The sequence below is a fragment of the Chanos chanos genome, chromosome 2 (assembly GCF_902362185.1).
Source record: "Chanos chanos chromosome 2, fChaCha1.1, whole genome shotgun sequence".
Lineage (NCBI taxonomy): Eukaryota > Metazoa > Chordata > Actinopteri > Gonorynchiformes > Chanidae > Chanos > Chanos chanos.
The window spans coordinates 10,269,036-10,282,470 of NC_044496.1; the positions used below are offsets into that span (position 1 = coordinate 10,269,036).

General features: G+C 37.9%; 1 protein-coding gene across 3 annotated transcripts; it reads left to right on the forward strand.

Annotated features, from left to right (window-relative positions):
* The first annotated feature begins 6,192 nt into the window (after nt 1-6,192).
* Nucleotides 6,193-12,627, forward strand: c2h16orf87 (chromosome 2 C16orf87 homolog). Of its 3 annotated transcripts, XM_030766512.1 has the most exons (5): nt 6,193-6,471; nt 7,382-7,478; nt 9,684-9,686; nt 10,352-10,531; nt 11,854-12,627. In XM_030766512.1, exons 1-5 carry the CDS (start codon nt 6,241-6,243, stop codon nt 11,970-11,972), a joined length of 630 nt encoding a protein of 209 aa, XP_030622372.1. In that variant the 5' UTR covers nt 6,193-6,240; the 3' UTR covers nt 11,973-12,627. The 3 variants fall into 3 exon arrangements, with proteins under 3 accessions (XP_030622372.1, XP_030622371.1, XP_030622373.1); XM_030766511.1 differs by lacking the exon at nt 9,684-9,686; XM_030766513.1 differs by lacking the exons at nt 9,684-9,686; nt 10,352-10,531.
* The last annotated feature ends 808 nt before the right edge of the window (nt 12,628-13,435 follow it).

The window sequence follows — 13,435 nt, forward strand, 5'->3', positions numbered from 1 at the left end:
CAAACACAGCTGCAGCGTCATGTCTCAAACCCTTTCTCTGGTAGTTTGGTATAGAGTTAATAGTAGAACCAGGATTGCCATTCTTTTTTTTTTTTTCTATAGTAAATATCCTGTTAAATGTGTTCACTGGTTGTAGCTGCTGTTTAAATGTTGAAAGTCTACCTCATTGTGGTCTGCCAAGTTTTTGCTGCCTGTATTTACAAATGTGAAGTTCAGTGTTCTGGTTGGGCACAATAAAGGTGTTAAAGCATTGGAATTGGTATGATTTTGTGTGTATTTGTATTTGGATATAAAGTACATGTATGCCGTGGACTGTAACAACGTCCTGACAATTACCTTATGTCCTGCTGTTTAGGGCTCTGCTCATTCACAGAATGAGAATTCTGATACCGGCTCTAGTTATCCTCCTCATCTAAATTTGTGGATGGTAAGCTAGTTCATCTGCATGACTACTGGAAGGTCAAATATTGTCAGACATTTTGTTTTGTCTTCTCAGTCAGGGAAACCCTTCGTAGAACGTAGAACAACTGCTGGTCTTGCAGTGGTCAACTCGGTGGCTTACCTTTCTTTATCCACCAGATGGCAGCACTTTCTAACAGTTTCTTTTAACTTGGAAATTTGTAAGCTATTTAAAACCAGGAAGGCAGGTGTTTTGGGAAGGACAGTCTGAGCTCTTAGATTTGAACTTGTCTGAAATAGCAGTTCAAATAACTTGGACACCAGAACTGAGTAGAATGTTCTCTTTGGTTTTTCCCACTCAAATTGTTTGACTTATTAAATGTATTAATATATTCTGCCCTAATTTGCTATTACAGCAGTTATTGAATTTAATTTTTTAAGCACTGAGAAAATTGGACAGGTTATTTAAACTCTGAGACAACCTTACTTGACCCTTCTCTGCCCATGTGTTACACAAGATTTTTGAACAGAGTCTCAGCCTACCCTCACATGGCAATGATTAGTGTTGAAAGGCATGTCATTCACCCTTTGTGTTGCTTAACAGGAAGTACAGTTGTGTATGGAGTGGAAAGTTGAAAAGAGTAGTTTAAAGCTTAATGGAAACATTTGACTCAAAATACCCATATTTGTCTGTCTTTTTTCACTCTGCTTGATAAAGTATGATTCACAGGAGAACTGTAGTAGAATGTGCTGAGTGTTGGTACTGTTGTTTAAACCTTAAGAGTAGATAGCAGTAATCATTAGCACTCTAGTGAACACATACATCCTCTCTCTTTCAGGTGTCGCTGAGCCATGCTGGTATCACGTGTGAGACCAAGACCAAAGCATCCCAGACTACTTGTTCTCAGTCATTTTAACCGTTGGTGTTTCCTGTGTGTGTGTGTGTGTGTGTGTGTGTGTGTGTGTGTTGGGGGGGGGAGGGGGGGTTGCATGAGGGAGCTGCTGCCCATTTTACACTTGACTGGACATGCATGATATCCTGGAACATTCAGGGAACTAGAGGGAGAACAAAAATATTCTCATTACATTAGCAATTCAATGTCTTTTTCATTTTAGTTTCTCCACAGTGAGTATGTATGCAGTTTTAATGTGTGTTAGCACAGTGTTTTATAGTTCTGCTCTTAGAGGCCTATAACACTGTGCATTTCAGACCTCTCTCTGCTTTAACGAGGCTGATTCAACTCATCACCCAATCAGCTCCTCGACTGACTGAAACAGGTCTGTTAGAGCACAGAGAGACCTCAAAACTGTAGCCTGGAGGGCCTCCAGAAGGACTGGGGATACTAGTGACTATATATGAAAATTAAAATGTTAGGGTGTTACCAAATGTTATGTTTAACAAAAAATAGAGATAAAATCTATCAGTTGACAAAGAGCACATTATTATGCCCGTGTGACATTTACAAGAACAGTCTGATTGACGTCATAACAAGCAAACCCATTCCCAGTTTATTTAAATGGCGCCATCTGCTGGCCATACTGATAACTGCGTAGTGCTGTGTGTTTGGCTTTACACATTCGAATGAAGGTTTGTTGATGTTGTTGTATTCATCATAAGGTGAACCTGCGGTTATTGATGACTTTGCAGTTTCAAAAATGCCTTCATGCTCTCCTAGTGTACACACAGTGTTTCGTGTTGAAGGTCAACCTTGCACCTTTCTCTTAATCTTAGATTCAGCGCTACTGTTCATGTCTCTCCTTCTCTTTTTTCTAAGTTTGCCTCCATTTCCAAAGCCTGGAAACATATGAAACTAATGGAGCTAATGTCTGCTTTACTTCAATTTTGCAGTGATATAGAGAAGACTTTACTCAAAAAGAGTCTTTTCAGAAGAAATGACACAGTGTCCACTGTCTCCTCAGTGGCACTTAAACCAAAAACTTATTTATATCAATGAAAAATCATTTGAATTGTTCCATTTTTAGCTGACAGAATACAATGATGGTCACTGTCTTTGGTCTTCTCAAACAGCTTGTCAACAAGTTTGTGAAGTTCTGTGGATTGCATTCTGGAAAATTGTCACATATGCATGTGCTTGCTCTACATTTGCAATATCAGTAGTCACTGCAACATTAATTTAATTTTGTTTCTTTAAACATGAAATTTTGACTCTGTACATCTCATACAGCCATGTCAACAATAGAAAATTTATGCAGTATTTTTTGTTGGCTCATTATTTTAAAGATACATGGTTTAACCATAGTCTCTACAAGCTGTCTCTTGCTTTGGTCATTTCTAACATGATAGGTTTTCAGGCAGAGATACTTATCAGGTATACTGAGAATTTTATTAAATGAGTCACATTTCACGACAGTTTGCATTTGCACACCAGTGAAATGGGACAAAAAGCCATTATACAGCCACACCCATAGTTCTCACATTTCCTCATAAACAAGCTCTGATTTATGGGGAACCATTTGTGTATTCGTTCATTTACCGTCACCATGTGCGTGTGATACGTCCTTAAAGCTGTGTCTTAAGACAATACCATGCCAAATTGAAGATACGGCTTTCTAACCTAATGCAGTGGCCATTATCATTAACGTTTCAGGCCAGTTAAAGGGATCTAAGAGACTATTTAGTCTAGTTACACCATCTGTTATCATAATCCTTTGACTTGAATGCAAAAGAAAACAAAAAAATAGACACAGGCTATGGTCAGGATGCAACTTCAATAAATGTATTAATAAATGTAATGATGGTTCAGTCATGAAACAAGTGGATGAGTTGGTCTTTGTGTAACTCTTCATCCACAAGTCCCTGTTCCTGATCTTTCTTTGCTTAGTGGGCCAATGCATAGTCAACCAATGAGGAAAAAAATACACATAAAGCTATTGGATTGTATAGTCTCATTTGATGCCAATCACTGGCAGAATTGTGTTGCTTAATTACAAATAATCACATGATATTCAGTGAAGAGTATTTAACTTCTTGTTAAAGGAATGTTGTGAAATTCTGTTGATTCTGTGCCATACATTTCTGAAGATGACTAAAATTTGTTTTTCATAGCTGCCCAAGTTCCTCTACAAACTCTTATTTGCAGAACGTAATCGACAGTATTGTCACTGTGTGTGTATGTGTGCATGTGTGTGCGTGTGTGTGTGTGTGTGTGTGTGTAAAGTGGAGGGTGCTCCGTTGCAACACAGAACTCAACAGTGGCTTGTTTTACATGTGAAAGGACATGCTGTAGATTCCTCCTCCGCTCAAGCTCACCCACTCAGACTCACTGTTGACTGGGTTCTATTTATCCTAAGTGTCATATGGATGACCTCTCTCAGGCTAAGGACACTGCCTCATGGAAAATGTTTCAACCAGTGCTACATTTCACACGTTGTGTGACACCAGCGAGCTAGAGGAAAAGCATTCATTAGGTTCATCTAACGTATGTGAGATCAAGCAGTTCATTTATCACACTAGATTTTAGAGAGAAGAACGAAAAACAAGACCCAGCCATCCACACAACACACACGTTTGAGACTGTTCTACGGTAAAATAACAGTACTGTTTTATTGCAAAACTGTTTGTTCCTTGTTTGTTTGTTTATTTTATCACTAGCTCTTTTCAAGCATACACACTCATATTTTGCCTAATGTCTTGATCATTTTGAGTGCGATCAGGCCCTCGGTTCTCTGATTTTAAGTGCGGATCTGTGTCAGATTGGTTTGGAAATGTAAAATGTGTCATCATTGCAGGGGGATTCTTATGCTGGTAAAGGGAAACGCAAACTGCAAATGGCCAGTGAGCCAGAGGGCAGGTCAGTAATGCTGTGAAGGCTGGTTTAAACCGCTCACTTTGTCTTTGATGGTTGATTTGTGTGAGAGAGGAGGACAGATAGAGCCGCACAGACCCATTATCTGGTTGTCTGACTGAATCCTCTGTTTCAGCTCAATATCCAACGAGCAGCATTTTCTGGGGGGGGAAGCGGGTCCCATGTTTCTCATTTCAGATGTAGCTACAAATAAGTAAATTATCAGAGAGAGTATTTTTAAGATCTAGGTCGATGTGTTGTACTTGTCTTTTCGATTACCATTCATACAGGGCAACCACATATGTTACAAACGTTGCTTCATTGTTCCCCATTTGTATAGAAAAACAGACGCCTTTTGACATTTTTATTCATCTGTTTGTCTGCAGTTATTGTATTGCTTATTTATTTATTTATTTGTTTGTTTGTTTTCAATTTAACAAACTTTAAAACTTCTGGTACTATTTGTATTACAAGCCATTTTTATCACTGTTAAAACCTCTGATATTTCCACTTAAACTGGATTTAGCAACAATGCTATTTCTACTTTCAGAAATATAGTTGTCATTATGTCTGGTGTCTCTCTCACACTTCCTCTGCTTGTGGCAACAGAAGACAATCATCTTTGCAAATGCTTTCTGATTGGCTATTGGGGAGGGAACAGAGTCTACTGTTACAGCACAAAGGAAGTATGTCACTGTGACGGATTATTGTATGATACCCTATCACTAATCTGTAACACACGTCCATAAAACTCTGTTTACAATGTAGTCACATCACTGAAGGGAACTGACCCCACTTCCAAGAACTGTTATGGATGTAAGAACCTCATGTAGTTACATTTTTGGTGCTTCATTGTAAAATCACACCTTTCTTGTCCTGTATAGCTTACTGGCCATGTCTCTGTTGACACTACTGTGCAAACAGACCAATCATGATAATGATCTGTACACATTTTCAGTGAATTACTTAATGCCGGAATATATTTGTCACAAGCTGATATCAAGGAAGTGCCATGTGGCATAGTATAAGAACCAAACCAAAGACAATAAACAGAGGATTGAAATCTTTGAGGCAAATCATATTGAATTACTCTGGGCTTAATTCCTGGTTGGTTATTATAGGTACTCAGCAGATACTTGTAGGTCTTAATTTAAATATGTTAACTGTTGAAACCATAATTATAATCTCTCATGACATTTGTACATATCTTTGATAATACCCTAATGGAGTTAGAGGTTGCTTAGCTAGCTTGTCCTCATTCTGATGACTGTGAGTTAGGAGCATTTAAATAGATTCTTCCTAGCACAATGGGAATCAAAGGACAGCTCTTGGCACTCAGAGCCTGGGTTGTGGGGGGATGGGCATATAGTTATACACTCTTTTTATATTCAGTCAGAAGCAGGTTTTGATTAATGCTCTGAATAGAATTCCACAAATTAACAACAATAACCACAATTCAAATACTATGGAGAGAATACATTACATTACAACATCATGTTTTTTTTTTTATTTGTTTATTTTCCCTTGTTTGGGGAGGGGGCATTTACACTACATAGGACAATTTACATGTACATAAAACACTCAACAGCACAGCAATAATACTATTTTTTTTTTTTTACAAATTACAAATTATATGTTCAAATGTCATATCTTTTTAGCATCAAACCAGACAACATTTAATCCACTCAGATTTCTCATTGGTCAGATAAGACGGTGTTGCATTTCACTTGCATAAACAGTATACTAACTGAATATGAAGGAATTTTCCCTTTCAGAGATGAACATTAAGGTATCTTGTGTTTCTAATCAGCACATATTGTTCTTCAACCACGTGACAAGGCCCGTTCTAAGACGCATGCTCAGTATAGGTCACACATATAGAAAGGAAATATCACAACGAAAACGTGTCACTGCTGTCTTCTTTCTCAAAAACTGTAATGATATCGCGCATGCTCAATGTTATAATGTGGAGTAAACATATTGAGGAGCTGTTTTAGCTCGCTCTAGCGCGCATGGTCGGAGTTCGGTGTGATTGATGTTGGTCTGGCGTGTGTGTGTATGTATGTGTGTGTGTGAGTGTGTGTGTACACTCAGGAATACGATCAGCTGCACTTCCAGTAGCGTAGTGCAGAAAGTAAAGCGGACAGAAGTTTTGCTGCGTGACTGCGAGGCTTCAGAAAATTCGGATTTTTTCAAAAACATGTCGGCAAATAAAGTCAAGAAAGTGAAAATGGCTACCAAGTCTTGTCCTGAATGCGACCAGCAGGTAAGGAATATCCAAATATTTAAAGTCTTTAAAGTTTACAAATCCTGCCTACATACTTTTATCTATTCAAAGGGGAACCTTTCGCTAGCTTAATGAAACTATGTCAAAGTTCTACAATGTAGAAGGTGATCTTGGTCTGTAACGCTTGTCGCAGTTTAACCGATTTCAAATCGCTATGGAATTTTGTCGATATTTGGGTCTACAGCACCTCGAATAGGATGGCAGACATTTAAGTCTATTGGTGTAATCGCGTACGCCTCCGTGTGATTAGATGTTTCCGTATATTTGATCCACTATATCTTTACCTCTGATACGCATATATGCTACGTGCATTATTTGTAACTTCAACCAAATGAGGAAGACGAAGCTGTCTGAAAATTAACACGTTGTGTCGAAACAGATGCAGATCGCTTTAAATTATTCAGCGACTCACGTCGATTGCGCTAAAGCTATCAAATGAATGACGACAGTGGGATTTAGAATCTAAGGACGTTTTCTGTCGCTCCCTCTTAAATATCTCGAACAATACGATTAGAATGACCACAGCCCCGAATAAACAGCAGCAGTCTTTTGCCCCAACTGTTGGGATTTTTAAGTGATTATAATATCGGCACATGTCCAATATAGTTCAGTACCTTGCGCCAATGACTTTTTTCCCCTTCAGAGCGTGATCACACAGCAATATTACTCATATATGGGATAAAATACGCCTATCTTTGTCGAAAGGAGTGGCTGCATATTTTTAATAATAGATTAGAATAAATGAATTGAATAATAATATGGATCTTATACCAAAACAATAAAAGTACGCTTTGTATGTTGTTCTATCACACAAGATCTTTTATTGCAGTCTACTATGTTGACATTTCCCGTGAAAATTAACCTTGATTTTGTTTTCTGATTGTGTCAGATCCCCGTAGCTTGCAAATCCTGTCCTTGTGGTTATGTGTTCATCAGTCGAAAGCTACTCAATGCGAAGCTGAATGAGAGATCAGCACCAGCCATAGGTAATGAGCAACGACCTGAAAGAGTTCATCTGCACTTACCATCAGTACTCATCAGTCTCATTCATGCCGTGTCATCAGAAAATAAATACTGAATTCTTATTTGTGTAGGAGTTTATAGCAAGTTGACAGGGGAGTTATCACTATTACCATCAGCAGCAGCAGCAGTAGTAGTAGTGTTAGTAGTAGTAGCTGAGGAAATGATTTATTGTTTTAAACATGTCATTGATTGTCATGGACTTTTCTGAAATTTAACATTTACACAGCTTGCATACAGAAGTTTTAGAAGTTTATGATCTTTGCTTCAGCTTTACAAATCAATTTAATCAGGTCCAGCCTGTTTCAGCTCCCAGAGGTACTTGCTTGGGTTTTTCACTTTATATGGATTTTTTGAGTACAGAGCTAAATTACTGTGAAGTTTCCAGTCAGCAGCCTGAAGAGTTGGTGGTTGAAATGAGTGGTGCAGTAGGTAGTCTAGTGGCAGGCTGAAAGTGCTGTTTGCTTGACTGAGTACTGCTGAGAGGAGGGGGGATGGGATCACTAATTCCCCTCTGAAAAGCTTATTCCCCCTGTCCCCCTCTATGTTGTCTCACTACTAGTGGTGTTTTGAGCTGAATATAATTGGGACTAGCTAATCTCAAACTTTACCCGCTGAGGAACAGGTAAATATAGAATGAATTCAGAATTATTGGCCAAATACTCCAACTAGCTTTTTTTTTTTTTTTTAAATTCTCTCCAGTTGATTTTTTTTTTTTTGGCATTAGGGATTTAAAGGGGCTATTTCAGAAGGTCATTGTTTGAATTGCTTCTCGTGGAAAATTAAATACAAAAATTGTGAAAGACAGGGGAGGCAAGCCTGCTTTGTAATGATCTTGTTAGATCTGATTAGAATGCTGATTAGACTGAGGATTTAATAGGAAACCGCCTGTTCATGTATTACAGCAGTCTAGATTCACAGTCTGTTTCCTTCTTTAAAACAGACTTTCTTTAGGCTCAGAATAGAAACCTTTCAGATACACAGTGGTTACGTTGCCTTTTAACACAGCATTTGTTTATCTGGCTCATTCATAGCATTTTGGGACTGAGTGTCTACAGTGCCTTGTTGATTCAAAGCTTTTCTTTTTTTTTGGAGGAGGGGATATAGAACAACCTCAGCGTATGCTACTTTGCTTGAAGTTATGAGCGGAATGCTCCACACAAGCCCCTCTTTGTATGAGTGGGTTTTTTATTCGTATAAACATATCAGTTTTTGAAAACTTAAAATAGTCTTCACAGTCACATTCCATTTTCTCAAATTTGTCTGTAGAATCCTGGCCGAACTACTTCATTAACCTCCTGGAAGGCAGATAAGATTGCTTTAATATCAGTAGGTAGGGGGGTTTAAGATTGCTGCTCTCTGATTTTTAATGATGGGTGTGTCATCTCTTTCTCCTTTGAGGTCATAAAAAAAGAAAGAAGTTTAGCTATTCGAATCTGTTCAGAGACATTTCTGTGGCTCTAGTGGTGCTCTGGTTTCCAGTTAAACACACAGTCCCTTTCTATCTGCAGCCTCTGATGATGGATTTTTTCCCCATCATACTTATTCAGCTAAGAATAATGGACCTGAATGTAAAGTAGGGCAGACTTTATTTAGGCTGTGCTGTCTTTCTGCTCAAGATTACTTTGTTGGAAATATGAATGTTATTCTGTTCTGAACATCGATGGCTTCTAGTTATCCAGAGACACTTAACAAACATGTTTATGTTGGCATATTTTCAAAAGGAAGGAAGTGTAACTGTTTACATGTTCATTTAAATACAGTCCAATACAGTTTTAATAAAAGAATACTTCAATTCTGTTGGTATATTGTGCTCAACAAAGCTAAATTAGATTAGTATGAGTCAGTGTCTTTTGAGGAAAACAGTAAACCTGCATTTGAATAGAGCTGCAAACCTTGTGATTGTGAGAGTAAATGAAATAAGTCATATCTGTAATCTCCAGAACATTGCAGTTCCTGTCAGGGCAGGCTATTGGCTGGGCCAGGATTCCAGAGCTAATGTGTAGTCTTTTTTAGAGTAGAGGACAGGGTGGATACATGCACCAGCTTATCGCTACACTCATAGTAAAATAGACTCTCTACCGCCATCATGAACATGTTTGTGGTTAATCTAAAACATTACTAAAGGTTAAAAAGATTTTCCAAGGGCGTTATAGATAGAAATGTATGAGAAAGTATGTAATGCAAATCTCAAGTTGTTTTAGGAGAGTGGGTGTTTTTTTTTTTTTAATAGATCCAAATTATTTCAAGTTTCTGCTAATCTTTTCTGGAAGGTGTTGAAATTTAACTTGAAATGGTTATAGCTCATGACAGCACAGTTGATAAAACAGACTTGACTATGCTAGTCATGTAAAATGTCATGCTGATTCGATGGAAACAGCACCCATGTTATTATAAACTGTCTTTGAGTCATACAGAAAAGTGAATGCTCAGTTCGCTTACATTGATTCAGTGAATGTGTGATAGTTATGAAAGTCCTGGGAGCAGGCTCTCTTCATACACAGTAAGGCTTAGTTGGCTTGGTCATGGCTGAAGTTCACTTTGTGTGTGTGAAGAGCCCTATAAATAAACTCCAATAGAGTTATGTACACCTACCTTCTCTAAGACCTGAATGGCCTGACAGCTTCTCTCTGTTGCAATTCCTATTATGGACATGGCGGAGGTGGAGGTGATTGAGGTGGGGCTGGTATAAGGGTTGTTTGATAATTGTTTCACAAGTCTAGAATTATTGTAATGTGCTTCAGTGAGAGTAATTACTTTTAATACATGCCTACTGTGTGACAAAGTCTGAGGTCTAGATGTAGAGATTCAATTTCAATGAATTATTTTTTGTTTGTAGACAAAATGGATGCGAAGAGGAGACGGACAGAACGAATTCGTCGTGAGAAAATCAACTTAACCTCCACTAATGATATGGAAAATAGGAGGAGGTCCCGTTCGAATAGCCAATCAGACCCTATCCGCAGGGGGAGAGGCAGGCCTAAAACTGTTGGACTTAAGAAGCCAGAGGAGGAGAAAGGTAAAACAATGCCCATTGTTAATTTTTGCTTTTGGCATTTATTTGCTTTGTGTGTGTGTGTGTGTGTGTGTGTGTGTGTGTGTGTGTGTGTATATGTGTATATATGTGTGTGTGTGTGTGTGTGTATATATAATGTGTGTGTATGTATTTTGTGCCTTGTGTGCAATTCTTGCTCAGATACCAAATGGTGAGTTTGGGAATGCTATTTTCCCTCCCATATCAAGTGACTTGTAACTGAGGAGGAATTGTTAGATATGGTTTTGGGGGGGGTTCCCAGAAACTGTCAATCACTTAAGTCAGTCTGACATTGACTGTACAGACACCCTCATATTTATAAATTGTTCTAGCTATAATCAATCTGTCATTTCTTGAGATCGCTCTTTTCCTAAACCTCTACTTATGTTGGCGGCACTCTCTCCTCTCTTGAGTCATCTGTAGACAGTTCTCTTTTTTCACCATGTCTCGGTTTTAGAATGATTCTAAAACTAACAGTCAGAACAAGCTCAGTTAGGCATAAAGAGATACTTCTTTATTTGTAATATACAAATGAACCATTTGGTGAAACACTGTGTGACAAAGCTCCTGGTAACAGTCTGAAACACAAGTAAAGATAATCTCTGAATTAATAACAATGAACAGCACTGTGCAGTTAGCAAGTTAGTATTGGCTCGGTCTTTTAGAGGATTTATTTTATGAAATTGTTTATGGAAATTCTATTCTTAGATCACGTCTCAGAAAAGACAAAAGGTCCTTTGCCGAACAGAGATTTTCATTTTTATGTTCTGTTGCTTTATAAAGGTCAGTGTCATTTTTTTGTGAGGTAAAAAAAGAGGGAATATTTGTGCATTACACAGTCACAGGAAAAGCTTTTAGTGTAGATGGTTGTCCAGATTGAGTGAGTGTTAGCCTAAGTATGTAGATTAATGATTCACAGACAATGTGCCGTCCTCACATTCACTCCTGAATAAGACATCATGAATCTGCCAGGGTGTTCATGTCATTTGGTGTTATACAGAGGACGAGAGGCTTTTCGCGATTTTTATTTTTGGCTACAAAAGTCACATAGTGATTTCTGTATAATCTTTCACAAATCAAACATTCTTTTTAAAATATAGATGAATGCTCGCACCTAAATAGCTCCTATATTTTCAAGGTAACATTATACATTAACTGCAATAATCAGCATTTGTGTTACTGATTATTTAAAAACAACAACAACAACAACAATGCCCTTGTGCTGTTGACTCCCAAAAATAATCCAAGTATTTATCTTTTTTTTTTTTTTTTTTAAATATTTATTTTTTTTGTGGCTCCGTTTACAGAAAAACAGGAAAAGGAGGTGGACATCTATGCCAACCTCTCCGATGAGAAAGCTTTTGTTTTCTCTGTGGCCTTGGCAGAGATCAACCGCAAGATCTTGGGACAGAGATTGATTCTGTAAAAGGGCGTGGCTTCAGATGATTGACAGTGGAAACTCAGGACTCCTACTGTGCAGCCCTCTGCAAGTGATGCTCGTGTCTGATGGAGATGGGAAATCTCAAGCCCAACTGACTTTCAATGTTGGAAAAGACACTGTTTGATCATCTAGGTGTTCCTTTGTGTCACCCTGGAAACTTGTGGATGCAGAGACTTAATTTGCATATTAAAATGAGAGGGCGAGGAACACAACCCTTTCCTCAAATGAGACCGAGACGGAAATGGAAAAAAGAGCAAACCTCTATAGTCTATCAATTTCAGTGGTGTAGGAATTTATCTATTTATCTTTTTAATGGATTTTATCAAATATATCAAGGGATTTGTTCCCCTTGCCATGCCTTGTAGAGAACCACGCTGTTTTCTGAGGAGCTCCTGTTCTACCAATGGGGCCACTTCTGTGCTAAGTTGAGATCTGACCAATCAGACAGCTTCTCTGGTAATGTAACTGTGGCTTCTAAATGGTTGTAAGCTAATCTCTTACACTGTTTATGTGTTAGATGCCAGTAAACTATGCCGCTGAGTAGACGAGCTTGCATCCTGCTTACAACCTTGGGAGGAAGAATGCCTGATTAAACAACTATTTATTATGCCTGTACCACCTTAATTTAAGTGCATATTTTATTTCCTCTTGTTATTTTTTTTGTTTGTTTCACACATGTTAAAAGCATACAGATGTAATGTTCACTCTGTACATGAGTATATTAAATGTTGGAGAAAAAGCCTCAGTGGTTGTAAGCCTGATCTCTTTCAAAGGAAGAGTTAATTACTGCCATTCCTGGGTCTTTCGTTTTTTTGCTGTTCAAAAGTCCTTGAGACTTTATAGAGCAAGCAAAATGCCCATTGGCATCTCACAAACTCAAATTAGACATGTTGTAAGTCCTCAAAAGCTGTGCTTTGAAAAGACTATTTAAGATCTATTCACTGGCCATGTTCGATTTAAACAGCTTGTCTTAAACAAAAACCGCACCTGTGTTGAAGTCCTATCAGTATTTTCAGAAAATAGAACAGCATAAATATATAACTATATTTTATAATACTAACTATAATTTATAACTAATAATAATAATACCAATTATTAGAGCAGTAGACACACACTGTGCTAATCCTTTCTTTACGATCCCCTGACATTTCTATAATATTATGAAATTCTTAAGTTCTTCCGAGTGATATATTTTAAAATAAACTTTGCTGAAACAAAGACAGCATTAAAGTGCATTGCAGTGCTTTGTATATAGTGCTGTATAGGCAGTAATGTTGATCTAGGTCTATATTTTCTCCCGCAGTATAATCATGTGTATACTGTGCATATTAAATATGAGAAATCGAGTAGACTGAAAACAGCATGGCAGATCAACATTATTATGCTATGAAAGGAATGAACAGAAGAGAAATCAGCTGGCTTGTTAATACAAACTGACATGGCTGGAT

Coding starts and splice junctions, on each gene's coding strand:
- c2h16orf87 (XM_030766512.1), top strand. CDS start 6,241: ATGTTGGTCTGGCGTGTGTGTGTATGTATGTGTGTGTGTGAGTGTGTG. Junction 6,472..7,381: donor GTCCTGAATGCGACCAGCAG/GTAAGGAATATC, acceptor TGATTGTGTCAG/ATCCCCGTAGCTTGCAAATC. Junction 10,532..11,853: donor GAAGCCAGAGGAGGAGAAAG/GTAAAACAATGC, acceptor CTCCGTTTACAG/AAAAACAGGAAAAGGAGGTG.